Here is a 26,432-nt window from a genome sequence, read left to right as displayed (position 1 = left end):
TTTGTAAATACGGGGTGCATATGTGTTTTGTCTGTGTGTGGCACAAGGGAATAATGATAATTTCATTATGTAGAATAGAGTTTTCTCTAAGCAAACCATTTAGTACTTAATATTCTACCTCCAAAGAACTGCAGTTCATCTAAGGTCTCCAGCACAATTGTGGTCTACCATGTGTAGCCCTGTAGTGGCATGAAGGCGAGAAAGACCTCTTTACTGTTCCCTCCAAAATGCTTTCCCAGATGTTGCACCCAGAGCTGGAGGAGTAAATACACAATACAGGGTTTCCAAGGATGTTAACTCTTGCAGCCCACTCAGTCCCCAGCAGAGGGACCAGGGTAGCAACTTGCTCCTGAAATGCCCGTTACTTGAGATGCCACTTTTGGTTAAGTGTGTCTGGAGTCACTTGTGCCCACCCAGTCCTTTTCCTTTTTTGTGCCCAGCCTTCAATTCGAAGCACAGTTGTTGAGAGTGATGCATGCTCAGAACTGCAAGTAAGCTTCACAGAAGCATTTGTTTTAACGTTTTGTTGAGGTTTTCTTTTTTTCTGCTTTCTTTTCTACATGGCTAAAAGGAAGCTAGGTAGAACCTGAAAGCTAGTGTTTTCAATCTTCTCTTTTTGCAAATATGTAAGTAGAAAACTGGGAAAATGCTACAAAACCTTCTTAGTTTGTGGGAAAGTAAAAAGATGACACCTTTAGGTAGGTGTAGGATGAGGGGTTATTTTCTGGGCTTCAGTGGTTTTTGTTCACATAGGAAATGAAATGTAGTGGGATCTTGGTCAAATTATCCCTCTGCTTGAGAATGACTTCTAGCACATTGCAAACAACAAATAATCGGTTGTATAAAACTGTGTGAGACAGAGCACATCCCTTGGAGCCTTTTTGTTGTTTCTCTTAGGTTTTATTTATTTAATTATTTGGGAGCTAGTTTGTTGTTATGGTTTTTTACACATAGTGGAAGGTTTAACTTTAATGCTGGGAAGCATCAGTACTGCTCTTGGTGAGCATGGTGGAGCAATCCCTGGAGCATCCAGGAGTGACGGTAGCAGAATCCTAGGCAGATGGAGTAGGAAGTGTCACTTGTTTGTGTCTCCCTTCAGTTCACAGTGATGGAAGTGTGTTTTATTTGCGGGGGCAGACTGAAACCCAGGCTTGCAGCACCACAGTGAAAGAGATAAAACAGTGTTCAGGTCTGCTGGCACCCTCTGTGCAACTGCTTGCTGACGGAAGTGTGGATCTGTTGCTTCACCTATCCCAGATATCTTTGTGAGTGCAGGCTGCGCTGTAAAAGGCAAAATCTCAGCCTTCCTCACATCACTGGAAATTTGATAGACCCATGTGTTTGCTGTGGCTGGAGAGAAGGGGAAAACTTCATGCCATTTTCCACTACATATATATGTACAAAAAATATATCTGTTAAGTGTATATATGTGCACTTAATGTATACCTAAATATTTATATGGGTGCCACATCATGCAGGAAAAACTTATCAGGAAGGGTAATAAAATGCTATTTGTCATCTACTGTTGGGATGTGGTCTGGCTCCTGGACTCAGGTGCACAGGAAGAGGCCTTTGACATTTCCAAAAAAAATATTTTTTCTGGTTTTATAGGAATTAAAAATTTCACATCAGCAATGCTCTTTGAAATTCATGTAACTAATCCTTGTAATAGAATCATAGAATGGTTTAGGTTGGAAGGGACCTTAAAGATTGTTCTAACTCCCCTGCCATGGGCAGGGATACCTTCCGCTAGACCAGGTTGCTGAAAGCCCCATCCATCCTGGCCTTGAACAGTTTTGGGGTTGGGGCATCCCCAGCTTCTCTGGGCAACCCATTCCAGTGTCTCACCACCCTCATGGTAAAGAATCCTGTTGTAATACCTAATCTTAGTCTCCCCTCTTTCAGCTTAAAGGCGTTCCTCCTTGTCTCATCACTACATGCCCTTGTAAAAAGGTTCTTTCCAGATTCCTTGTAGGCCTCCTTTCGGTATTGTCCTAGAGCAGTAATTCATTTCTGTCTCACGTAGTACTAGGTGTGTCCCACTGTGGGGCTGAGTATCTGTGCAGAAGCCCAGTAAATAGAAAACATGGAAGAGAAATTGCAATCCCCGTTTCTTTCTTGTGTGTGTGGTGACAGAATGGGGCTGTCACCACACATGTGATGTACTGGGTTTGCCTTATTAAATGATGGAGAATTTAATTTTCTGAGTCTGGTGACAAAGGCTTTTTTTGCTGGTGTTTTTATTAAAATAGTGGCAAACTGAGGCAGTTGTATACCTAGAGGGGCATGTGGAACAATATCAGGAGGAAAGAGATAAGTTTTCTGAACTTGTACTGGTCTTGTAGAGTGAGGGAGGAGAAGGGCCAGGATGGCAAACAGGACCCAAGCTCAGCAGTGCAGTGAAATGAAAAGATAATTCTTTTGGTGTGGTATAGGAGAAGGATTCACACCTGAATTATTCAGAAGTTGAACTTGTAAATAATCAGTTCAAGAGATGCCAAAAGGGTGGTAATCAAGTTCTGTCTCTTGTTTTAGAGTGGTGGGTGTCACTGTATTTTTGAAGAAATTGTTTTGTTCCCAGTTTCCACATGAAGAAACCATGTCCCTGCGCTTTGCCTAACTCAGGCTAAGAACAAGGAAAAAACCTGTATTTCAAGACATGTTACAGGCAGCACAATATGTTCCTGTTCTGCTCATAGAAATTGTTTTGCCAGACTTGCTCAACTGATACGAAACTTTAATCTCTTCCCAGAAAGATACTTCATTTGCATATTTTGACAATGCTGAAACACAAACATCAAATTCATTATGTTCACCAAAGAGATACAGTGAATCAGTAACTTGGAAACAGAGATCCCAAATGACATTTAAATAATTAGGTGGATTTTTGCATCAAAATTATTGAAAATATTTCAGACTTTTAAAGGGGTGGAACTGAGATGTAGCAGTTTCATTGCTGTTTGCTTTTTCTGCAGTTTTGGGAAGGTTGCTGATGCTCGCTGTGTTGGTTTTCCTGCCTGCAGAGTGGACACAATATTTCTTACACAGTGCTGTTATGAAGACAGACTTTTATGAAGGATTACATTTAAGCTGTGCAAGTTTGACTCAAACCCATTGTGTTTTGTGAATGGAGTGAGGGAGAGCATCTCCTCTGTGCTCCCACCCTCCCAGTAGAAACACTATACAAACTTAGAAACCAAGTTTCATTTCCAGGCGCTTTTCTACCTTTGTCCTTCTCAAAGCAGAACCGGTATGTGGCTCTTCTATGGGGTGACTAGGTGGCTAAGCCTGTACCTCTGAACAGTTCACCATATTTGTTTTCTAATTGACTCTTATTTGGAATAAAAATGTTACAAGTGTTTCAAAAGGCAGAGTACTACTGCAGGAAGGGGCTACAGAGGAGTAATGTAGTAACAATTCCATGTTGTAAAAAAATCAGATAGATGGGAATGTCTGTAGAGGACACAAATAAAAAGGGACATGGCACCCACCTGTAATAGCAGAGAGAGGGGTGAGTTTATACCAGAGAAAGAAATCAGCTTACAACTTGATCACTGGGGTGTTTTCTGTCCTGGTAGTAGATGGCGTTACCTCATTGTTGCTTAATGACATGGTTGCCAAGAGCCTGCTAAACCAATGAATAAATGAAGCTTAAATAATGCACAGATGAAAAGAGCTGCAAGTGCACAGGGAGTACATACAACATCTGCACTTCCAGTAAATAAAGTTCCTTGCCTAGGGAGCACAAACCAGGTTCTGTTTCCTGGAACTTCAGAGCAGTTTCCCTTCTGGCAGAATAACCCATAACTATTTACATGGTTTTTTTGCGGTGCCTTAGAAGCATCTGGTGTCAAATACCATGATATCAACTAGATGATGGGCAGAGAATAACTGCTGAGGAACCTACCACATGGGAAATTCTGCCCAGGGGTAAAGCAGACCCCTTCATCTGTTGGTGGAGGTGGTCTCCTGCCATCTGTTACATGGTGTGGTCTCCTACTGGTACCTACATAGGGAATATGTGGATGTTGTCAGGGTGACTGATCTTCAAGATGTTAGAGTATATGAATAAGGGGAAGACGGGCTGTAGGGGGGGTGAAAAATTTTGGAAGGATTGACTGAACAGTGGTCATTATTCAGCATTATTAACTCATTATTTGCTTGAGTTTGGAGAGATTTAATGAGTAACAGTTGTAACTATGTTTTTAAGTGCTTAAGTGAGAGAAGCCGCGATAAAGTAAGAAAAATAATGGTAAAAGTAATTATACTAATTTATATTGTGGCATCTGGACTACAAAAGGCAAGGTTTTGGAAGGCTCTGTTAATAGAAGATTTAAAAAATCACTAGTTTCATTTGGGGCATTGAGTCATACCTTTAAAACTTCATAAATAACTTCCCCAAACAATAGAAAATATTCATTTTCTGCAGGGAACTGTCTGCAAGGATTTTTTCATGCTCCAGGATCCCACTTGATCCGTGTAAATGCCTGTCATGGCATACTTTTCACTGTCCATGCATTGCAAGGCAAAGCTGTGAAATAGCATCAGAATACAATTTCTCTGTGTTTTGGGATCTTTTTGTCAGGTTGCAGGACAAACAGGGCTCTTAAAGACAGGTGCAAAAGTAGAGGAGGGTAAGCTCCTGTGAAAACGCTCACAGCTTCAGGCATTTATTTTTAAATGGGTAGCTTGAAGACTCAAACTGTACAGATTCAGAAGATTTGACTAATGGGGGTTTATCTTCCTGCAGTTTTCTCCTCTTGTGAATTGCTGCAGGTTCTGAAGTCTTTTTCTACAGATCTCCTTCAAAAACTGTCCACTGTTCTGTCTTCTTCATTCCCATGTTTCCTGTACCCTGGGCAAGACTTGCACCACCTGCTTTTGCTCCCTAGAGCTGAATGAGAATTCGAGTCTCTGGTTGCGTGACAGTAACCCTGCACCCTTGCTCCAATGGCTGCCAAGCCATCGAAGCAGCCGAAACGTGCCCACACTTTGAACCCGAGAGTTTCTTAGACACTTGAGCTCAAGTGCTCACACAGAGGCAGAAGTGTCTGAAGTGTCAAAATGGTTGAGTATTTGAGTTCAACTCCACTGCAATCCAGCCTTGAAATGGAGATAGATATAGAGAGATATATAAGCACTGATACTAGTTTCTCCCAGTTAACAAACTAGTTTTTCCACCTCCTCAGTGCTTTCTGGGGTGCCCTGCTAAGGTCCAGCTTCTCTCTGTTGATTGTGCTGAGACTTGCAGCTCATGTTCATCAGCCAAATCTGATGTGTGATACCTGACGCCAGCTTCCCGTCCTCTGAGCAATTCCACTCCTGATGGTCCTTGCTCCATCCTTTCAACTCCTTTATCTTCTGGTCTTTACAAACTCAGTGGTCAGTCTTCATGTCGTAACAAAAGGTTAAGAGTTAGTTTAATGTTGCATGTGAAGAGCATTTTCTTCCTAGCACTTGTCCATCTACAGGTAACGTAGGTGTTTAACAAAGAAGTAATATTATTCTTCCTCTAAAAAATAGGTCTGTGTAAAATGTTAAATGATCTTAATGAAAAATCCTATCTTTTACAGTTTTCTTTACAGTGGCTTTTTTAAAATACATATGAGTGAATGTCTCCAGAATAATGCTACTTTGCCTTTTTTTACCTTCTTATCTATATGCATATTTAATTGAAAATAATGAAAGGTCTTCTTAGGTTGAGCTTGTAAGAGTGATATTCTTTCAGTGGTGTAAATAGCTTGAGAGGAATGTGGTTAGTCCTGTCTCTTTCATGTAGCTCTATAGGGGCTGGGTAAGCAGGACTCATTGAGAAGGGAGGCTGGAAGCAATGCCTGGGAACTCCAGGCAAGTGACCCTCACTCATGCTCTTCCATCACCTAACTTCTTTTTCTTACCTGAAGTGATACTAGTTTAATAGACAAACAAACTATTTCTGGTATTTCTTTCACCAGCCATCTCTTCCTGCATTGGGTTCTCTGTCTTCTACGAAGGGAAAGAAGATCTGACATTTTGTGTACCAGAGGGGCTATTGAAGAGAAAGGATTTTGTGGATGTTTTTAATATCTTTAATAAATCTATTGATGGTGTGGATGAGGGGATCAAGTGCACCCTCAGTAAGTTTGCAGAAAACACCAAGTTGAGTGGGACTTTTGATCTGCTTGAGGTTAGGAAGGCTCTGCAGAGGGATCTGGACAGGTTGTATCAGTGGGCTGAGGCCAGTGGTTTGAGGTTCAACAATCCTAAGTGCTGGGTCCTGCACTTGGGACACAATAACCCCATGCAATGCTACAGGCTTGGGAAAGAGTGGCTGAAAAGCTGCTCTTGAAAAAAGACCTGGGCGTGCTGATTGATGGCTGCTGAACATGATGCAGATTGTGCCCAGGCAGCCAAGAAGGCCAACAGCATCCTGGCCTGTATCAGAAATAGCATAGCCAGCAGGGCCAGGGCAGTGATCATTCCCCTGTACTCTGCACTGGTGAGGCTGCACCTCGAATCCTGTGTTCAGTTCTGGGCTCCTCACTACAAGAGAGACATTGAGGTGCTGGAGCGGGTCTAGAGAAGATCAGCAAAGCTGGTGAAGGGTCTGGAGAATAGGTCTGATGAGGAATCGCTGAGAAAACTGGGGGTGTTTAGTCTGGAGAAGCTCAGGGGGACCTTATTGCACTCTACAGCTACCTGAAAGGAGGTTGTAGTGAGGTGGAGTCTGTCTCTTCTCCCATATAAGAGGAGATAAGACAAGAAGAAATGGCCTGAAATCGCACCAGTGGAGGTTTAGATTGGATATTAGGAAAAATTTCTTCCCCGAAAGGGTTGTCAAGCATTGGAACAGGCTTCCCAGGGAAGTGGTTGAGTTCCCATCCCTGGAGGGATTTAGAAGACTTGTAGATGTGGTGCTTAGGGTTTAGGTGGACTTGGCAGTGCTGGGTTAACAGTTGGTCTTGTCCAACCTAAACAAATCCATGATTCTATGATTCTGTGTGGTAGAAGAGACTTAGAATTTCAGATGCTCTTAAATGAGAATCCAGAGGTTAAGAAATATCCCCGTGCTTTGCTCTGGAAGTCTCTGTGATCAAGGAAACCAACTGGGGCGGTAGCATGGAGTTTAAACAAAAAGAATTTAAAAGTACATTGAGGATGGATGTTCCACTTGGTTGCTGTGGTGTGATGAGACCGTTAGGATAGACCTGCCAAATTGGATGGAGGTACTGCTATACTTGTACAGTGCCCCACACCAACTGTTTGTGGCAAGGAGATGTATGTAAGGCAGTTTGGTGGTGAATCTGAGCACATTTTGTAGCGCTGTGTCATTGGCAAGAGCATGCGGCTTGCCATCTGCCAAGTATCTCATGCCTGTCCAGCTCACAGCAGCTGCTGGATTCCAGGCACCCAGCACCATGGCCACCCTGGGGCAATGAACACTACTTGGTGCTTTGTGCTTGGATAAGTACTGTAAAATTATCTGGGCTAAGTTGCTGCTGGTACAGCTATGGGCTGTGGTCACCTCAGAGCCTAGATAGCTGGGTTCAACTCACAGCAACTGTTTCCCACCCCCATCTGACATCAGAACTGCAGCACAGCCCAGATGGTGCACAGAAGGTACCAACCCAAGGAGCTCAAATGTTGCTGACAAACCTGCTGACATGCCTGTACAGCATCCAATTTCCTTACAGAGGCACCTGTGGCCATTTTAGCTGGACTTTTCAGGGCTGTTTGGACTTCGCGATGATACTCTTACTCAGGAATTTTCTTTTGAAACTGCGGGCTCTCAGCAAAACTTTTATTGACTTTTGAAGAGACACACGGAGGGAGGTGTTGCATCACTGGTTCAGGTAATTGAAGTAGTTTCTTGCAAGCTGCTCATGATTCATGAGAGATAATAAATAACTGAGGAATGATTGTACCTGATGAAGGAAACAGTTGTTGCAGAGATGCTGTTTTGTTGTCCTGGTTGTGATTAGCTGATTTCAGAAGGGGAGGTAAAGAGTAATTTTTAATGCACCAGAAGAAGATACATACGGACCTCACACAGTTTCCTCATTTTTGATGCGTGCTCAACTGTGGGATCAAGGTAACTGCCAAGAGCGTTTAGCATGCAGCCATTGAAGGATGGTAATAGAAATCACAAATAAGTAAAGCCTACAAACATGGCCAAAATGGGGGTTTTATAACAGTTTGCTTTCTGAAAGCACCAAATACAGGTTTTCTGTATTAATTTTCTCCTCTGACATGATACGACACAGAATGCGGGGCATGCATCAAGGTTACCTTTAAATAAAAAGTAGAGGGTGAAATTTTCCAAAAATCTACACTTAACCCAAATCTGATCACATCAATGTAAATGGATATTTATGAAAAGTGTTGTGCAAGTCTCATGGCTGACTGCATTTGAAAATTATGCACTGTTCCTGGAAACATCTTACATGCAAAATTAATTTTACTGAAAATCAATGCAAAATGCAATAAATAGAGGACATTTTACAGATTGAATTTTTATGTTTAACTGGGAAATTGTAGTTCATTTTTACCAGCTTACTAAGAAATGTCCTGCAGTGTTGTTTACACATAGAATCAGAAACCTTCATAAACTTCATACAAATAATTGGAAGTCTGTGGCATCCTGTGTTAAGTTGCTGAAATATCGGGTAATCTGGACATTTTGGGAAGAAGTGTAGCCTGACAAGGTGGGGCTAGCAAACTTGTATGGTAATCATGAGAATAATTATACATCGCTTTGTCCTGATGTTAATCCCCACATCACCCCTGCAAGGTAGGATCTATACTGTTGCCTTAATCCTGTTGATTTTCTTAGTCATGTGAATGCCACAGGAATGATAAATGTCAAGGCCCTTTCCTTATATTCAGCAGATTTGGTACCTTGTAATTGTGTAATTTGGCCTGAAGCAACCCCTAGGCAGTGGGTGTTCATGGGAAGCGTGCAGAGGGGGTTGCAGGGATTAAGAGCAACAAGGGGAAGTCACCACCTGTTTCCCCCCCCTCCCCTCTTTCTTTTGTCTCTTCCCAGGAGAAAAACCCTACAAATGTACCTGGGAAGGCTGCACCTGGAAGTTTGCTCGCTCCGACGAACTGACGAGGCATTACCGCAAGCACACAGGAGTGAAGCCATTCAAGTGTGCAGACTGTGACCGCAGCTTTTCCCGCTCAGATCACTTGGCGCTCCACCGCCGTAGGCACATGCTGGTTTGAGAAACGCTACCTGTTCCAGCCGAGTTTAAGAGCTGGGTCTCTTAACTACCTGGAGTGAATTCAGCAGGGCTGAATCCCCCTCTACAGTGTTAACAGGCAGGGCTTCCCCTGATGTCCGTAACATAGCATAGTAACAGAAAATATTAAAAAAAGGCAGGAAAAGAAGTGCCACTCTTCTCCTCACCATCTGAAGTTAACCCCACCTGCCCCTCAGCATGGCTACCCCCTGAAAGTGTCATCACAATCACCTGGGAAATAGCAGCTGAAATGCTACGGGAATGGGCATTATTTTACATGCTGCATCCTTTGACAAAAAGGTGTTTATAGCTTGTATGGTTTCTCAGCTGTCAGACATTCTGTTCCTGAAAAATCACTGCTGATTGGAGGATTAAACACCACAAATTGATGATGATGATGAAGATGAAAGCAAGACCGCTAGACTTTTATTATCCCATCTTTTCCCCTTATTTTGAATACCATCTGACTGGTGGTCAACATTACGCCTTAGCTGTGCTACAGACAAACTGCATGTGAGTAGGCAAGAAGATTCTGTTGGAGAGGTCCCACTGTCAGGGCTGAAGGGTCACTTGAGCAGACTTTTACAATAATGATGATGGCATTTCAATATTGTACCGCAATTGTCATTATGCCCTAGAGGACACCAGCCATTTAACCTTTTTCTTTTATCTTTTTTTTCCTTTCTTTTCTTTTGTTGTTGTTGAAGTCTGTAAAATAAACAAGGGGCAGCAGCATCTCTGCTGAAAGTACAATATTAAGTACCTATATTTTACAATGGACTTATTTAGAACCATTTCTGATTTGTGTAGAAAGAGCACATCTAAAAACTACTACTCCATTCCCAACATGCAGTTTTCTTTCATGCAGGCATTCTCTTCCCCGTGACCATTATTTGAACATAAGGAAATAGTCAGATCTTATACTCACTGGTAACAAGGCTAGTGGTGTAGCCATACATGAAATGGAATTGAATGTAGCAACAAAACAAAACAGAGAAGAAACGGCTGCATCTCTTGCAGAGAAAAAGCAATAATGAGTAAAATAGCTCTCAAGATAATAATTTACTCCACACCAACAGAAACAGGGGGTATGCAGAAATAGCACATAAGCTCATTTAAGTTAATCTTTCTGATGGTTTCACTGACCTGCTAGGTACCACAATTAAGTACATTCATTTCCTTCAACATAGTATTTGCATCTGGAAAGAAAGAAAGATAAAGGAAAGAGCTGATTATTCAGGACTCAGAGGATGAACCATAAGTAGGAAGGAGAAATGTTTCTGCAGTGGTGCTCTGCAAGACATTAGGTTTCTCACTGGGAGTTAGGGAATAACAAGATTTTGCCAGCTGTCTGGTATGATATAAATGGTCCTTTATATGGGCACCAGTGGCCACCTCTGCTGGGATTTTCAATCCAAGCCTTTTCAGGTTAAATAAAAGGAAATTCTTGATCATTCCCATACAGCCCTATAATTGTGAACCAATTTGTATTAATTGGATTGTGTAGGAAAGAGAGTAACTCTTAGTCATCAGTTGTTCATACAAACAAAATACTGTTTTTGTATTTTCTTTCCTCACAAGGATCTGCCTATTCAGCTGAATTTGACAGAGAGGAGGCTTGGCAAGATTTTTTAAGTGTTGTAAGATTTTTATAGCTTAGAGCTGAAAGATATATACATAAAGGTCTTTTGCAATGCATTTAATTATGAATATTTGGTTCCAGAAATTGCACAGATTAAATTTGTGATGCTACTTGTTCATTTTTAAATGTTTGACTAGTCTGAATTAATTTCTGGTTCCTGAAGTACCTGTACTAATGTTGGGGGGATTCTGAAATCGAGGTAATCTTTAAGCGCAGAGTACCCATGCAGATACTGAAAGCAATTATAGTTATTTGAGGATTAATATGATCGGGATAATACTTTATAACAGCATTCACAGGACCGAGAGTTTGATTGTCTTTAAGTACGTTCTTGATATTCCCCAGTACTGGGTAGATTATCAGCTCTCTGAAAGAACTCCAATATTGTTCTAGCTCAGGCTCCCCCACTGCCGAGTGGTCAGCAGAGAAACCCAAGCCAAGCTATTCAGAGCCATTGTGGGAAAAAATGTGTCTTATCAATTCCCATTGACTGGGTTGGTAATCAAATTCCATCAAATTAGGCAAGGCTTTAGTATCTGGCTCCAAATCAGGAGCAAAGTAGAGGCACTAAGTGTCCATGCAAAGCGTGAAAAGGCTGTGTTGGATCAGGGCTTCTGGATAGGCCATGAGGCATTGTGGGGCTGCAGACCTGGGTCTTTACCAGCAGCATTACTGTTGTTGGTTTAAAAAAATAGCTGTCAGTGTTGTGCGTGAGATGGTTCATGGATTACATCTGAGGTCTGTGTTTTATGTACATTTATATCGTCCCCTTAAATGGATCTGTCATTCTCACCATTTAGGGAAAGAAGTCAGGTCAGGTAAAAGTCACTTGATGAAACTATTTTCCTGCCCAAGAGCATTTTACCAACTAATGACTTGAATAGCAGTAATTCAGTAGAAGAACCAATGGCATACAGAATTCCTTTCAGTATCTATGATTTCTTTCTCACATAGAAAATTAAGTTTATTTGACCAAAAACTCTTACGGCCATTCTGTTAGCTTACAAGCAGAGCTGTGAGAGAGATCATCTCTGATGTTATTCACAAAGGGAGGATTCACAACTGGGAGAGACCAGTCACACCTTTGGGTTTCCCCTGTAGTCAATAAAGAGAGGAAAAAACTCAGAAATTGTGAGGCCTTAAATTTATTTCAGCATTTGGCTCCAAACTGCCCCGAGGAGAAGCATATGTATCACAGACACTGGGGAGGCTCCTTTCCCATGGCTGAGGTTGGTGTGTGTGAATCCCTTGTCTTTCAGCTGGTTGTCCATTACTTTATGCATAGGAAGCCCTGCAACAGAAAGAGGGTCTGGTCTTATTCAAGGAACTCCAAAGTGATGCAGGATTAAAGCAGCACTGGCACCAAGGGACACAGTTACAAAGTGCATCAGTGGTAATGGAATGAAGCCAAAAGATACAGTAGTGAACACTAAATTTTCTTTCTTTCACAGGCAGGAAGTATATCCTCAACCTTTCCAGCACATGTGTAAGGGCTTTTTGTGCTGCTGTTACCTCTAGACAACTTACACAACCAGCAGCAGTTCACAACTGGGTTACACATACCCAGTATGGTTCTTAGTGAGTTTCTCATTCATACCAGCACCCACAGGCTTTGAGCCCAAATACTCTGCAAGGTTGTCTTCTGTTTTGTTTTCCCCTTCAGAAGTATTTTAAGAGAAATTTACTCTGTAGGAGAGGAGTGTTTGGATGTGGATCTGATGCCCTGCAGATTCTCAGGGTGTCCTTCTCTCAGTGGCTGTGGTTCAGACCTGCCAAACTTCTGTGCTTGTGCAAAGAGCAAGGGCAGTTGCTCAAGGGTAGTTTCCTCAAAAATCCTTGTACCTCACGGCAGGTCCATGGCATTTCATAACCGTGGTGAAGGCTTACGTCGTATGTAGGATGCAGAAATAGCAGATTTCATCTTGATGCAACATAGTAGGTCCATCTTAACTGAGCATTTGGGAGAGACAAATATAGAGAGTCCCGTTCTTTCAGAAAGACAGACATTTACGCTTTTGAGTGTAAGGATGGGAAACATCCACCATGCCCATTACATCTTAAAAGAGAAACTATGCCACAGAGTGTGAGATTTTGTATGTTTTCAAAACACCTATTTTCAACTGGCACAGGTTGCCCAGAGAAGCTGTGTCTGTTGTATCCCTGGCAATGTTCAAGGCCAGGTTGGATGGGGCTTTGAGCAACCTGCTCTAGTGGAAGGTGTCCCTGCCCGTAACAGGGGATTGGAACTAAATGATCTGTAAGATCACTTCCAACCCAAACCATATGATAATTCAATGATCTGTCAGAAAAACTCAGAAGCCATCATTCTAGGAAAATGTAAGGAACAAGCAGGTTTTAAATTTTAAGTTGTCATTAGTTTTTGAGCAGCTGTTTTATTCAGCACTGTAAAATTGGCTCATAGCAACAGCAGTTTATACATGAAGATGAAGATGCAGTATTCCTTATTCTGTGTCATGCTTACACAGTTAATTAAATAGATTTAGACTGCTTATGTATATGATTATTTGCCGGAGTAATGTAAAATAAAATTAACTGTGTTGAAAATTACATAAGTGGCATTGATGTTTGGGGTAAACTCACAGTGCAGAGCATGGACAAATAGCTGGACAACCTTTCTCCCCTTTAATAATTGGAATGACAGTGATCATAAGTCTCATTTTCCATTAGCCACATTGAAAATGTATTCTAGTTGCCATTTATAAATTTATCTTCTGATAATAAATGCTGTTTAATGGAAAAAATCTCTTTCTCCTTTATTGAAGGTGGGTACCTCAAATTCAGAGTATTTATATCCCACTTATTTTTTAGTTTGAACTTTGGAAAGATTAGTGTGTGAAACTGCATCATCCACAGCAGACAAGTCTTAGGATGGTTCAGTAAATCCTCCCTACTCCTGCATGCTCGTTCATACCCTTGTGCATATGAACTTCAGCTCTTCCACATCCCTCCACCCATGTGCAGGTATAAAAACAAGTTTATTTAAAAAAAAAATCAGAAAAGTTCAAATTGGAAATAAGCACTATAAAAGAAATTAGTACCTTCTTAAGAAACCAGCTCATGTTGTTGTATTATGCCTTTGCCTGTGATTTATAACTGGAGAAGTGCACACAGAAATTTAAAGATAGTTGTAATTTCACAGTTCTGCTATAGCATAACAGTTGCTCTTTAATGTATGTTTCTGCAGTCATGCTCGTTGGTAACTGTGAAAAGGCTTCAATTCTGATCAATTTCTGCAGTGAATCAGGTTTTAGTACAAAATGTAGCTGTAAGGATACTGCATCTTTAGAAATCAAAAAAGTATTTTACTATACTTGCAACAGTCTACATATTCTGTAATATACGTGATAGTGGAAAAATATTTTCAAACTCACAATTTTACCTGGGATGTAAATAGGTTAAATGAAGTGCATTTTAAAAATCCTTTCATTTTCATCAGGAAAACTGGTTAGAAAATGCCTAGCAAAGCTTAAACAGAAAATGTAAGGAGTAAGTTGTTCAGTTTTATCAGAGCGTGTTTTCTCTGCAAAATGGAGTGGCCACTTCTTTGCTGTTTCACAGATAGCATGTGATATAACGTAGTCATACTGAGTCCTTCAGTGTCAAATAAGTCAGCACTCAGAATGTCTTTGACTGAATACAAAAAGAAACAATCAAGATGAAACCATATGAAAGGTTTGGGTTTTTTTGTGTTGGATTATTTTATTTTTTTTTCCTTCTGGCATTTTACGGTGAATTGCAAATATAGTAACGGCAAACTCTCATTTGATTTTATTTCTTCTTATATTTCCCCTGACTACAGTGCACTCTGAATAAACGTTGCAGAGCTGAAATAGACATCTGCTCTTTGCCGATTCCAGGGGAGTTTAGTCTTCTAGATGCAGTAACATGTCAACCAAATCAGTTGTAGCAGGACAGTTGTGATGTTTAAAATGCACATACACTTCAGCAGGATAGCCTAAAATCTATTTTAAAAGATGAAACAGAAACTGAAAGTGCCTGTAATTAAAACTGATGGGATGTTCCTATACTTTTACACAGCAATAACTTGCAGGATTCTGTTAACAGTAAGGTGAAATTAAATTTTACTTGGTGAACAATAATGCAGCACAGAAACACAAAGTGCCATTTGTATTTTCAAATGTTGAGATGTTGTGTTAGAGGTGTTAGTTATTTTCTCAGATAACATCTGTCATATACTTGTAAGGAGAAAATTAATCTTAGTTTACAAGTGACTCATATCCATATCGATTCTCAGTAGGTGTAAATGGAGGTCATTGTCAAGCAGTGTTTTGGTGTTTTTTCCCCTAATGTGTGTCTGATGTGCCCATGTATCTAGGGTATTCTCTAGTGAAATAATCCAAAAACCAGCAATAAGCCCAATGGAGCTTTTTTAGGGTATGTGGTAGAATTGGGATTCCCTTGCATAATCCTCTGCGTTGAACTCCAGAAATGCTGAGTTCACCTCATGTCTCTTTTCTATTTATCACGTAGTGCTCATGGTATTTAATATCATCTTAGAATTGATTAACTTCAGGGGTGGACAAAATATATCGCTTTTTTGGGGTACAAATGCATGAAAAATTGGGGACTGTCAGTCTAGAAACTATTTGAATATCAAACAATAAATTGCTGTTCATAAAATGGAGTAAGGAGGTTTATTATATCAAGTGGCCTAGATATTTGCATCAACAGACTAACTGATCTTACAGGAAAATGGCCAGCAGTGACTCTTCTAATCTTTTTTCTCAATTATGTGGGTTTTTTCATTAATCTGGTAAATTTCTGTAAAAATAAAAAATATTAACTGCTGCTAATGGATTCTTAAAATAGCAGCGTAATGCCATCCCTCATGCTGCTTCTGTTTCTAAAAATGAATTTATTGGAGATCAAAATGTAACTGTTAGTCCTAATACTTTTGCCGAGGAAGACTGCTTTCCATCCTTTAAATTTGTACCTGGTATTTATCCAGGCAGAACTTTGTATTTGAAAATATTCCACATTTTGCCTAGACTTTTGCTGCCATTGGTGGGTTGCTGCTGGAACGGGATGGTTGTTAGGGCTGTATTCATGGGGACAGGATTGGATGTGCACAATAATGCTCATACACAAAAGAAAGTGCAGGTGAAGAAAAAAAGCACATAGGCTCACATGTAAAAACTAGACGTTTATGCATCTTGGTTCATCCTGTGACAAGACCACTAGTTTAGTAGCAGCTTAGTTTTGAATGTTAGCCATCAGTGGAAATAATCCCATCAGAGCATGCATGTACTAAATCTGTCATCTTGAGCTTAATCTCCAGGTATTAAGCACATAAAAGAACGCAGTTCGTGCTGGAGATTTTAGGAGGGCACCAGGGAATGTGTCATCAGAGGGACAAAGGAAGCAATAGTTTCTTACCTAGAACCTGAACCATTGTTGGAGAGGAGGGTTTGATTCTTTGTTCTGGAACAGCAACGCTACAAGGAGGCATCCTTAGAAACTTGCAGTGTTGGGAAGTTTGGCTGACTGCAGCATTACGGGTGTTAGTTGCATAAGAAAGAGCACCTTGTCTTCACTGTCCCAAAATGAGACAGGGTTATTTTTCTTCATTATGAAAAACAAATACTGGGTTGGTTTTTTTTGGTCAGTTTTACTGATTTGCCAGCAGACTTCTGTAGTATCTTGTGCTTACTGATTTTAAAGTACAAAATAAATGGAATTGCCCATGTAGTAATTTTTAGATTATTTAGTACACAGTTGTTCAGTCCTGCAGACAAGCAAAGCTGGGCATGTGAATTTTAGCTATTAGGAAAATAGGAATAGAATAATTATTTGAGGTTCTGTTGTCTATATGTATGTGACCTGCAACAGCTTCCCCAGTTCAGTCTCAAATGTTTCAGGAGCCAGGATGCTGCCAGTTATAAAAGAAGAGGTGAATGGTGTTTCATAAATTAATTTGCTAAACCTTGCTCTATGTTGTGACCTTTGCATTTATAAAATAGTTCAGTGACTAGTAGAGGACCACAGATGATAGCTTTGATGGCTTGTCATAAGCATGAACTGTGAAATATAGATACAGGTTCAGATACTGCTTTTTTTCCCTGTCCCTGCCTTTCTAGATGTAAAGAGCGTCTTTGGAAAGACAGCTTGAGCCATAATCCACATGGCTGAACTAATCTTTTCCACAATTCAAAGTTCATGTTGTCATTTCTGGTTTCAGACTCTTTTTTCACTTCTACATTTGTATCTTATTTTTCATTTAAAAATCCCCATAGTTAATTTCTTTCCTTATTGTTCTATACATTGTTTTATTAGTAATATAAGTTATGCACGGAACACCTACACAAAATGCTCTCTTGACCTGCTGTTTGTCCCTAAAAGGTTACATCTCCCATTTGCCCTTGCAATAGAATATACACAGAGATAGTAACGAATTACTTCAGTTTCATGCACCATCAGCCTTAAGACCTCCAACCCACACACACAGACACATGCATTCATGCACTTGAAGTGATTTGGACGCTGCTATCAACATGTGGGGTCAAAATTACCATTAAATTGGAAAGTTCTTTCAGCTGTGTTTAGGAAGAAACAAAGAAAATGAAAAATACCATTCTTGGCCAAGTCACTTATGGAAGAAGCAAATTCCCCTATGGCATTAGTTGAATTAAATCCTAAGGATGGGGTTGCATTTGGCCCCAGATTGTTCCTTCTAATCAGGTCGTTAATCGTTGTATGTACCAATGAGTGTTCATTTGATCCTCCTGTGTAAAAATACAAAAACATCCCTTGGTTTACAAAGCGATTAATTCGGGACTGAAGCTTCACAGCAGTGCAATTAGTATGTAGGGCACCTCAATCTTTTTCCTAGATAAGATGCAAAAGGGAGGGTCATTATCGGTAACCCCATAGAGATAATAGTGTCAATAGAGGTCCTACACTTAAAAGGAATAAAAATACCAGTGCTAGCAAGCAAACATTTTAGTTTCTTAAGTCTTTCTTTTGCCTTCTTTTCAAAAGCTTTTAAATGCAAGAATTACTTTTTTCTTCAAAAATAAAAGTAAACATCTGAAGATCTAATTTCCCAATAGTTTTGTCTGCATTTATATACTATGTAGTGTTTAGGCAACACCTATGTTATAAGTTTATTAATATTATGTAAGTGTTGTTCTTGTATTTATGTATAGTGTATGTATTGTAAATATACTCAGAGCTTTTTTTCCTCTTACTGTAAAATGGTGATTTTTTTGCCCTATGATAATGTAAAGGGAGTCCCCTAATGAAATTCTGTCAGAGAATGATTATTCCACTCTATGCTCAAAGATTTAAATGAACAAGTGTTATCGTTTTTAATGGTGTCTCAGACATATTTTGTTGGTGCATTGCTTTTCTGTATTCAACTTTCCTATGAATTGAGCTGTGAATTGAAATAGAGTTTAAACCTTTAAATGTATGCATTTGTATAATTATCTGAATGGAGGCATGAAGGTTAAATAAAGCATTTTGTATGGAACAAACCCCCTAATTATTACTGTGGATGACTCAAACCTTCTGGAATACCCAGCTATTAACCTTTTTAAATTAAACCTTTGTTAAAAAATCTTTTTTATAAACATATAGTGATCTTTATTTTTTTTTAATTGAATGTTTGATTAAGAAAAGGATTTTATTTTACTTGCTTTTCAGACTTTTTAAAGCCATCATAGAGAGTAGACGTTCTCCTTTTACAGTGTTTGTGCATCTGTGGCTAAGCTGGAACAAATAGCACTCAACAGTATATACAAAAATGTCCTGGGATTATATAAAAATATTTTGCATTACTATATAATCTGAGTTCCCCAAGTGCTTTAAAATGGAGCTCTGTGTCTGTCTCTCTCTGCTTCTTTCCCTGTGTGTGAGGAAGCTTCACTCTGTGCCTGTGTAGTAAAGGACCAGCTACTGAAGGAGGGCAGTGGCACACTGGAAACATCAGCTTCATACTTAGTTGAAGAGGGTTGCGTTTTCACACAATAAGTTTTTTGTTCTTCCTTAGCGTCCTGCGTGTGTTTACTATCAGCTTTTCTCCCAGCAGTGCCATAAGTATAAAACACATCACTGCCTGTTTAGTCTGACTTCTCCAGTGAACGCCCACACCGTCCACTGCCCTAACCTATGGTCCGTTCCTGAAAAGTTATTTTTTCCACTTGCACAAACAACAGCTCAGTTGTCATCTAATCCCTCTTCTCTCTCTCCCCTCCATCTCTCTTTTTCCTTCATTACTGAACAGTCAGTTTGGAGTGAAAAGGTGGTGTTCCATACACCATACAGTGCACATCTGCCTCTGCAAGCGTGACAAGGAGCAGCTGCTGCTAACCACCTTCAACTTCATACACTGAGTTGCTGGGTCAGATATGCACAGTCTCCTTTCTACGTGCAGAAGTAATTTCATCAGCATTGTCCTTGAACCAGGGGACTCTGCTCTCCTCCCGGACAGAGCTCTGGCAGTGCAGACTTTTCACCCATGGGTTTATGATGTTATGACTCCTTGCCAGCCTACAATAGGGAAGCACAACCATATGGGAGGTTTGGCTGGAAGGCCTGCTTACTGTACTCTGGCCTGCTGCACTGGGACCCAATGGCTGGAGGTTTCAGCTGGGAGTAGAAAGGGCAGGGCTAGGGGAACCGAATTTTGGTGGTTGTGGAGTATTTGTCCCTTCCAAAGAGAGGCCAGCTCCATGGGGCAGGCTGTTCTGGAGATAATCAGTCTCTTCAGCAGTGCCTGTGGTGCGCACTTTGGAAGTACGTCCCTTACCAACCCTCCCATTCTTGCAAATTAGGCAACTTAATACCCTCATAATAGACAAAGAGGCAAAGGCTCTGGAGCTGGAGTGACTCAGTGATTGAGCAAGACATGACAGAATCACAGAATGGTTGAGGCTGCAAGAGACCTCTGCCAGTCGCCTGGTCCAAACCCCCTGCTCAAGCAAGGGACAGCTAGGGCCAGCTGTCTGGATGGTGTCCAGGTGGCTTTTGAATATAAGGATAGCGGCTGTCCAGCCTCACTGGGCAACCCATGCCAGGGCTCGGTCACCCTCACAGTGAAGAAGTGTTTCCTTGTGTTCAGAATGGTACCAAACCACTTCAGTTCCTTACCTTCCCGCTTTAGCCATTAGGTAGGATGGTCTCCCTAGTTATGGTTTCAACCCAGTCTGTATAACAGGCCATGTTTTTTACCCGTGGGTATTTTCCCTGAGAGGCCCCAAATAGCAGCAGTAGCCACTGCCCATCCTGTCGAAGCATACTAACAAAGGCATTTACTGCCTCACATATTTGTCTTACCAAAAATATATAGCCCATAATAACTGGGGCTGCCACTTATGGAGGAATGAATAACCAGATTTAGGCAGTAAGCTCAAATATGTCAATATATTTTACCCTTCATGTTTTTGTTTGTACTGTGTACTGTGTACTGTGCCCTTTCCTGGTTATCTTTCTCATTTGGTGGGGATATCGATCTATAAAATCTCCTTTTAAAGTATTTCAAATGAATTCTTTATTTAACTTTTTTCTCCTGGGGTGACTTCTCTCCACCTGTAGTTTTGGGCCTGTACAGAATATCAACAGACAGAAACTAACAATAAAGTCCAGAAATGACGACAAAAGCAAACAGCGAAACCAAGACACTTGCAAAGCTCTATAAATCTCTCTTGAGCTCAGGTTGCTGTTTAATCTTTATATACAGGTACATCTCAAGGTTATCTGCTCCTGGAGGCTTTTGTGATTTGTCATCTGCTCAGCTTCTTATCAGTCAAAGGTATTTCCCCTTGTAACATTTATTATGGGCTCCCCTCTGTGTTTCTTACCGATGCAATGCCGTGAAGAGGCCCTGGTATGCAGCCCGTAAGGAGCTGTTAAATTTCCCTCCCCTGTGATCAACGGGATCGTAAATGTGACACATGTGGCATAGCGTATGCGGCACTGCGGGTGGCTGAACACCGGCACTGGGTGCTGAATGGAAATAAGGAGCCGCACAGCTCTGGAAAGGAGTTTTCATCTCCATCCAGCTGTCTCTGGCTGGAAAAGTGTAGGTAAATATATTCATTAAATACATTGTCTATGTAGAAAACAAACTACTGCAAACGGCACAAATACAATACCCTTGTAGCACCTTAGCTAACACCCTGGGTCTGACTTTGAGGTGGGAAAATCTCGACCCTTTCCAGCAGGATGGTTATGACCATTTCATTTCAGCAGAGGCGAAACCAGCTCTTGCTGATGCAACCACATGTCCAAGCAACTGGCAGACTTGGGAGAGGAGGACTCTGAAATTGCTTCATTACCAGGATGGCATGGAGCCCATCTGCGTGTGGCAGAGGATGAACAGCAGGGGATTTCCTGGGAAACAGCTTCCTCTCCTGCCTCTATAGCCTATTGGAAACATGTCAAGAGACACTGACAGAGAGGGCTGGCTGCTGCAGGAAGCAGATGCAACTGTTCTCCAGCTATCACTTTATCCAGCAGATAAAGCTGCTTTAATTCCTCATTTGTTCTTAAATACTGGCTGTGCCTACAATAGAGTCAGAGCTCTGACTGGTAGCATGTATAGACATGCAAGTACACATACATATCTGCTTAGTACATACATATATATATGTATATGTACACCCACATGCATGCACTGTATGTGCATATGCATGTAAGTACTGACTAGCTCCTTCTAAAGTTGGTGTACCTCTACAAATTCATGCATTACTGGGAATATCTTGGGAGCCCGGTGTCCATGTAGCTGCATAGCACTTTTGAAGCCCTTTATTTTAAGGTAATAGAACCAAAAGGCCGAGGGGAGGAAATGAATGCTCGGACTTAAACGCCTGTCCACCGCACCTGAGCTGGTGCTTCAAGGGGTTCCCCAAAGCCCCAGTTGTCCCCTAGACCTGTTCTCATCTCCCCCACAGGCAGCATGGGTTCAGCCCCAGCTCAGACTGCAGTGTATGTGATAGACAATGCTGTGGCCGCTCCATAAAGGAGCCCAGGGCCACCCAGGTAGCCTAGGGTCCTGCACGTAGCACTGCTATCATGGCACCCAGGTGGGGATAGAAGCAGGAGGTGAAGACGGAGAGCCCCATGGGACAGCAGGGACACAAAGCAGAGGTTTTGGCCTCGGCCGTACTAGGGGCTCATTTCACATGAGCCTGCGGATGGATTGGCAGGTATGTGATGTGGGTGGGAAATGGGGCTGCTCCACAGATGCCTCCTCTGTCCTCCGACAAGTGAAGGTCTGGTACATCCCTGCTTCCAGGGGGAGTCTGGGATTAGCTGGAATTAAACCTGTCTCTGTAAGTGTGAATTGGTAACATGGCTGTTTCAGTCGGCTGGTAAAGTATGCGATCTGTTTCTGAGGCATTCTGTAAAGAATTAGGAAAGGCTGGTAGAGCGTTTCTGCAGAGCTTTTTGGTTCTGATTATTCATTTATTTACAAATGATCATTTGTACCATCTGGGGCTTTTCAGTGTAACTGAGAAAAAACTCTCAGCTTCCCAGAACTGTATGAGTGTTCCAAGAAGGGAAGACTGCAAAGGCTTTAGAGCTAATAAAACAAAGGCAGAAAAGCAGCTCGTTGTGACAAGGCGGGGGAAGGAGAATGTGGGGACAGGGCCCTTTTCCTTCCTCAGCCTTGCTTTGTTTCCTGTTTTGTTTGACATTTGTAATCAAAGCCTCAGCACCTTTGCTTTAGTTATAATAACCGTGCTGTAGTTATTACATGAGCCTCCGCAGATGTACACGCAGCCCAAGTTTCTAGCCTCCGGCACTGACCACTCCCCAGACAAGATGCTTGTTCCTGTACCACGGTACGTGTGATTCTGCAAGTTTCATTTATCACAAAGCAGCAGTACAGACACAAGAAAGTACAGCGGGAGCCAGGGGCTCAAGATGAGGTTTGGCACACAGTACACCAGCAGCAGTAAAGGCTTATTCCTTGAGCTTTCACCACTAACAACATCTGGGAAGATGAATGTAACTCAGTCACGGTTATTCCAAATTAAAATAAATGAATAACCTGCCAAATGTGGGACAGAAGTGCTACATTCATGGCTTTTTGTGGGAAAACTAATGTGGCCCTTTGGGACTGTCAGCTTTAGTTTGACATTTAGTTCACATTGACGGCCATGTACCATAAACTTTAAGAAGGTTTCAGGCCTCAAAATGTTGTCCTTGACTATCCTAGCAGGAAAGTTATTGGTAGGAAGCAGGGATGGCGTAGCCAGTGAGTTTAGGTCAGAGCGGTAGTGACCGAATTTTGGTTCACGGGCCATAACTTGCAGGAGTAATGGTGATATGCAATAGATCAAGAGTTCTCATGGTTTAAATAACTATCGCAGCTGAAACCAGGACAAGAGTTACTTATCAAAGACACAGTGGTAGGTGACACCTTGCTTTAGGAGGCAGGAAGGGCTTAATAAATATAATAAATATATGAAACTCAGTGTTTTTTCTCTTTGCTATCCTTTTCTATTTCTGATTTGGGCTGCTGCTGGTGGACTGCATGACTCTGCAAACCCTGATCCCGAAGACACGAGGTGAAGGCTGGCCCCCATCCACACTGCTTGGTGCCAGCACCTATTAAATGCTGGTCATGTCCATGCTGCACAACACATGGAGCTCATTTGGGCCCCACATAGGGGTACCTGTGTGCCACAGATTATTTGCCATGCTTTTTCCTGTGTTCAGAGTGTCTGGGGCAGAGGCCAGGCTCTGCTGCTGTCCACCACAGTCCTGGGTTTACAGCTGCAAGAGGAGGAAGGCTGTGCACACTCCAAGGTGTGGTGACACGGCATAGACCCTGTAGGGATGGCATAGGAGGGCAGCGGAAATGGTTGGGCTTCGTGTTCTCTGGTGCCTGCTTCTCTGTGTGAGGGATGCTGGGCAGGAATAACCCCTGTTACTCATGATGAAGTCCTTGTCCCACATCTGTCTCAGAATCTGATATGTTTTTCTACCAATTTATATGAAGTAGCAGAATTGGCTTTGGCATGAAGGGACCCAAATGGCTGCACAGACAATCAAGCACGTCTTGTTCCCTGTGAAAAATGTCTGTGTCTCTTAAAGGTAAATGTACCGTGCTCACTGCAGTGCCTTCTGCATGGGACACTGTAAGCTTAATTAAAATTGACAAAGGACTGAGATAGGAAGTGTTTAATAACTAACATATAATATGCTTATGTATGATGATCATAATATAGTAGCTAGACTCTGAGTTTGTGCCTTTATACATGGGAGGAGCACAGGATGCAGAACTGAGAAAGGTTTCTCAGCATCCTTTTGCAAACAGCTGCATTACTCACAACCATAAAAAAACCACCAGGTAATACAAGACACCGGTTCCTGCCTGGGATGGCAACTTTCACACCATGCTTGTTAGCCCAAGTCAACAGGTTTAATAGAATCATAAAATCATAGACTATCTCAAGTTGAAAGGGACCCATAAGGATCATTATGTCCAACTCCCTGATCCTCATGGGAGTAGCTTACTATTTTTCTGGACTTTGTGCATGCCTGAGATTCAGCTGTGTCTGTCTGAGGTTGTTATCTTTAATTCCTACCTAGCAGAGGGTGGTAGGTCTAGGGAGAGAAGAAAGAGGTAACAGCATTATGGAGAGGCGGTAAGGTGCCTGTAGCATGAGCCAAGGGTGAAGACAGAAGTGGGATATGAAGTCAGGAAAAGGGATGAAAGGGCACAGGGCAGTACAACAACCTTGGGGCTGAGATGAGCATGAAGTATGATTATACGGTGATCCTAGGGGTGGGTAAAGGAAGGGGGAAGAGAATGGTGGCAGCACTAAGATTTGGTCCATGCCCCAAAGGTTCAGACTAAACAAAAACAGAAAGACCTATTTCAAAAACTTGTACAATCTTATCTGAGGTGTTAACTGTATCAGATTTATTTCCAGCTTCACTAGTGAAAGAGCATTTTGTATTCCATCTGAAAATCTAGGTCTTCCCATACTTCTGTCGTCTTTTTCAATCCTGGTGGGCAAGACCATGAGCCACGGGCTTAAAGATTGAAATCATAATCAGGTGAAGCAAATACTGCTGAGAGTGACCTTTATTTCTTTATGAGAAGTGTTTATTAAGAGATTGGAAGTTGGGCTAACCCCTGAAAAGCCTGTATGAAATTAATTTAGGTCCACAAGGACAGTTTTCTTATTTGAAATTACCTTCCTCCCAGTTTCAACTCAAACCATGAATTTTGCACATTTCTAGTGAACTTCAAGGAAGCTTCCTCTGCATCTGCCTGGGGATAATGAGCTTTACTTGTTTTCACTGCTAGCAGAAAATGGTGAAAGTCGAAAAGAGTGTTCATTCACTAAGAAGCTGCCAAGGATTCATAAGGTCCAAATAACTGATATCCATTAGGGATCTGAAAACCTACATGGGCTCATTAAGTAGGTACTGAAATGTCTTGGCTGGACAGTGGAGCTCAGTGAACCAACACATTTTCAAAAGAAATTCTCTTATGGTGAAAAGCTGTTGACCGATGCTCATCTTCATGTGAACAAGAAGACCATACATTCAAAGACTTGCAAAAAACCAGGAATTAGATTCAGCCTAATTGTACAACTTTCTGTTCCTTTCCCAGGCATCCTGTCTTCGTAAGGGGCAAAGATGCCACAGATTGAACCCATGGGACTGAGAAGTGCATTTGTCATGTTTATATTGTGTAGAGGTATGTTACATCTTGAATGTGCAATAGCAATAAAGCTTGTAACAAAAGAAAAGCAGTGGCCCCAGTGCTTGACTGTAGCATGAACTTGAACTCTGGTGGACTTGCCATGTATGCTTAACTGCGACACCAGTGACATCTCAGCGGTTTTATGGACTGGAAAACAAAGCCATTAAGTTCTTTTGGCATTGTGTTTCTCACAACAAAAGAAGGTCTGAAGAAAGGGAGTTACAAAAATGTGTTTTACACTGGAGGCCCATTAGCTCTATTGGTCAGAGAAACTGCTTTGCGGCCTCCACCTGCAGTATTGTGTGTGAGGGATTTATTTTATGCTCTGTTCATCACAACAAACAGACCTCCCGAGTAGCAATGTGTGTTCTTATATAAAAGATAATTTGGGAGCTCTGAAGACTTGCAACTCAAATTTGGTCATAATTGTTAGAAGGTCACCTAGGAATTCTGGAGCAGTTTGTTTATCCTGATTCCAGCCTGCTAGGTCCAAGAAAATACACTTAATTCAATCCAGGTGACTCTCCATTAAATATAATCTGGTCTTAATTGGTGCCACCTTGACCTCCACTTGTGAAGTCTGTTTTGTGGTCTACAAGTCTAGGTTTAAGTGCTTCAGCACACATTTTTCCATCTGATTCCCCATGATTTTACTATGACAACAACACACTTCATACCAGGCACTCTGTGTGTGTGAAATGCAAGGAAGGTTTAGTAACAAGGCCATGTTCAAGTGGGATGGTGGCTGATTCCTCAGGCTGCCAGCTGTGATGGGCTTTGTCTCATGCCCCGGTTAGTTATCACAGACCGTAAGACGTCCAAGATCAAGAGATCAGTGAGTGATTCAAAGGCACTG

General features: G+C 41.6%; 1 protein-coding gene across 7 annotated transcripts in view; it reads left to right on the top strand.

The window, feature by feature from the left end:
• The window catches only part of KLF12 (KLF transcription factor 12), a 263,442-nt gene extending 244,943 nt beyond the window's left edge, over positions 1 to 18,499 (top strand). For all 7 annotated transcript variants that reach the window (XM_062636889.1, XM_062636888.1, XM_062636890.1 and 4 more), the window contains one exon: positions 9,026 to 18,499. In XM_062636889.1, the coding sequence (XP_062492873.1) occupies positions 9,026 to 9,207 (182 nt within the window). In that variant the 3' untranslated portion in view covers positions 9,208 to 18,499. The remainder of the gene's footprint in view (positions 1 to 9,025) is intronic.
• Positions 18,500 to 26,432: the final 7,933 nt, after the last annotated feature.

Source organism: Pezoporus occidentalis, unplaced genomic scaffold, assembly GCF_034315485.1.
Source record: "Pezoporus occidentalis ecotype Australia unplaced genomic scaffold, CSIRO_AGI_Poc_V1 ctg5, whole genome shotgun sequence".
Lineage (NCBI taxonomy): Eukaryota > Metazoa > Chordata > Aves > Psittaciformes > Psittacidae > Pezoporus > Pezoporus occidentalis.
The sequence above is the reverse complement of the archived record's forward strand: the minus strand, read 5'-3'. Positions and strand labels throughout refer to the sequence as shown.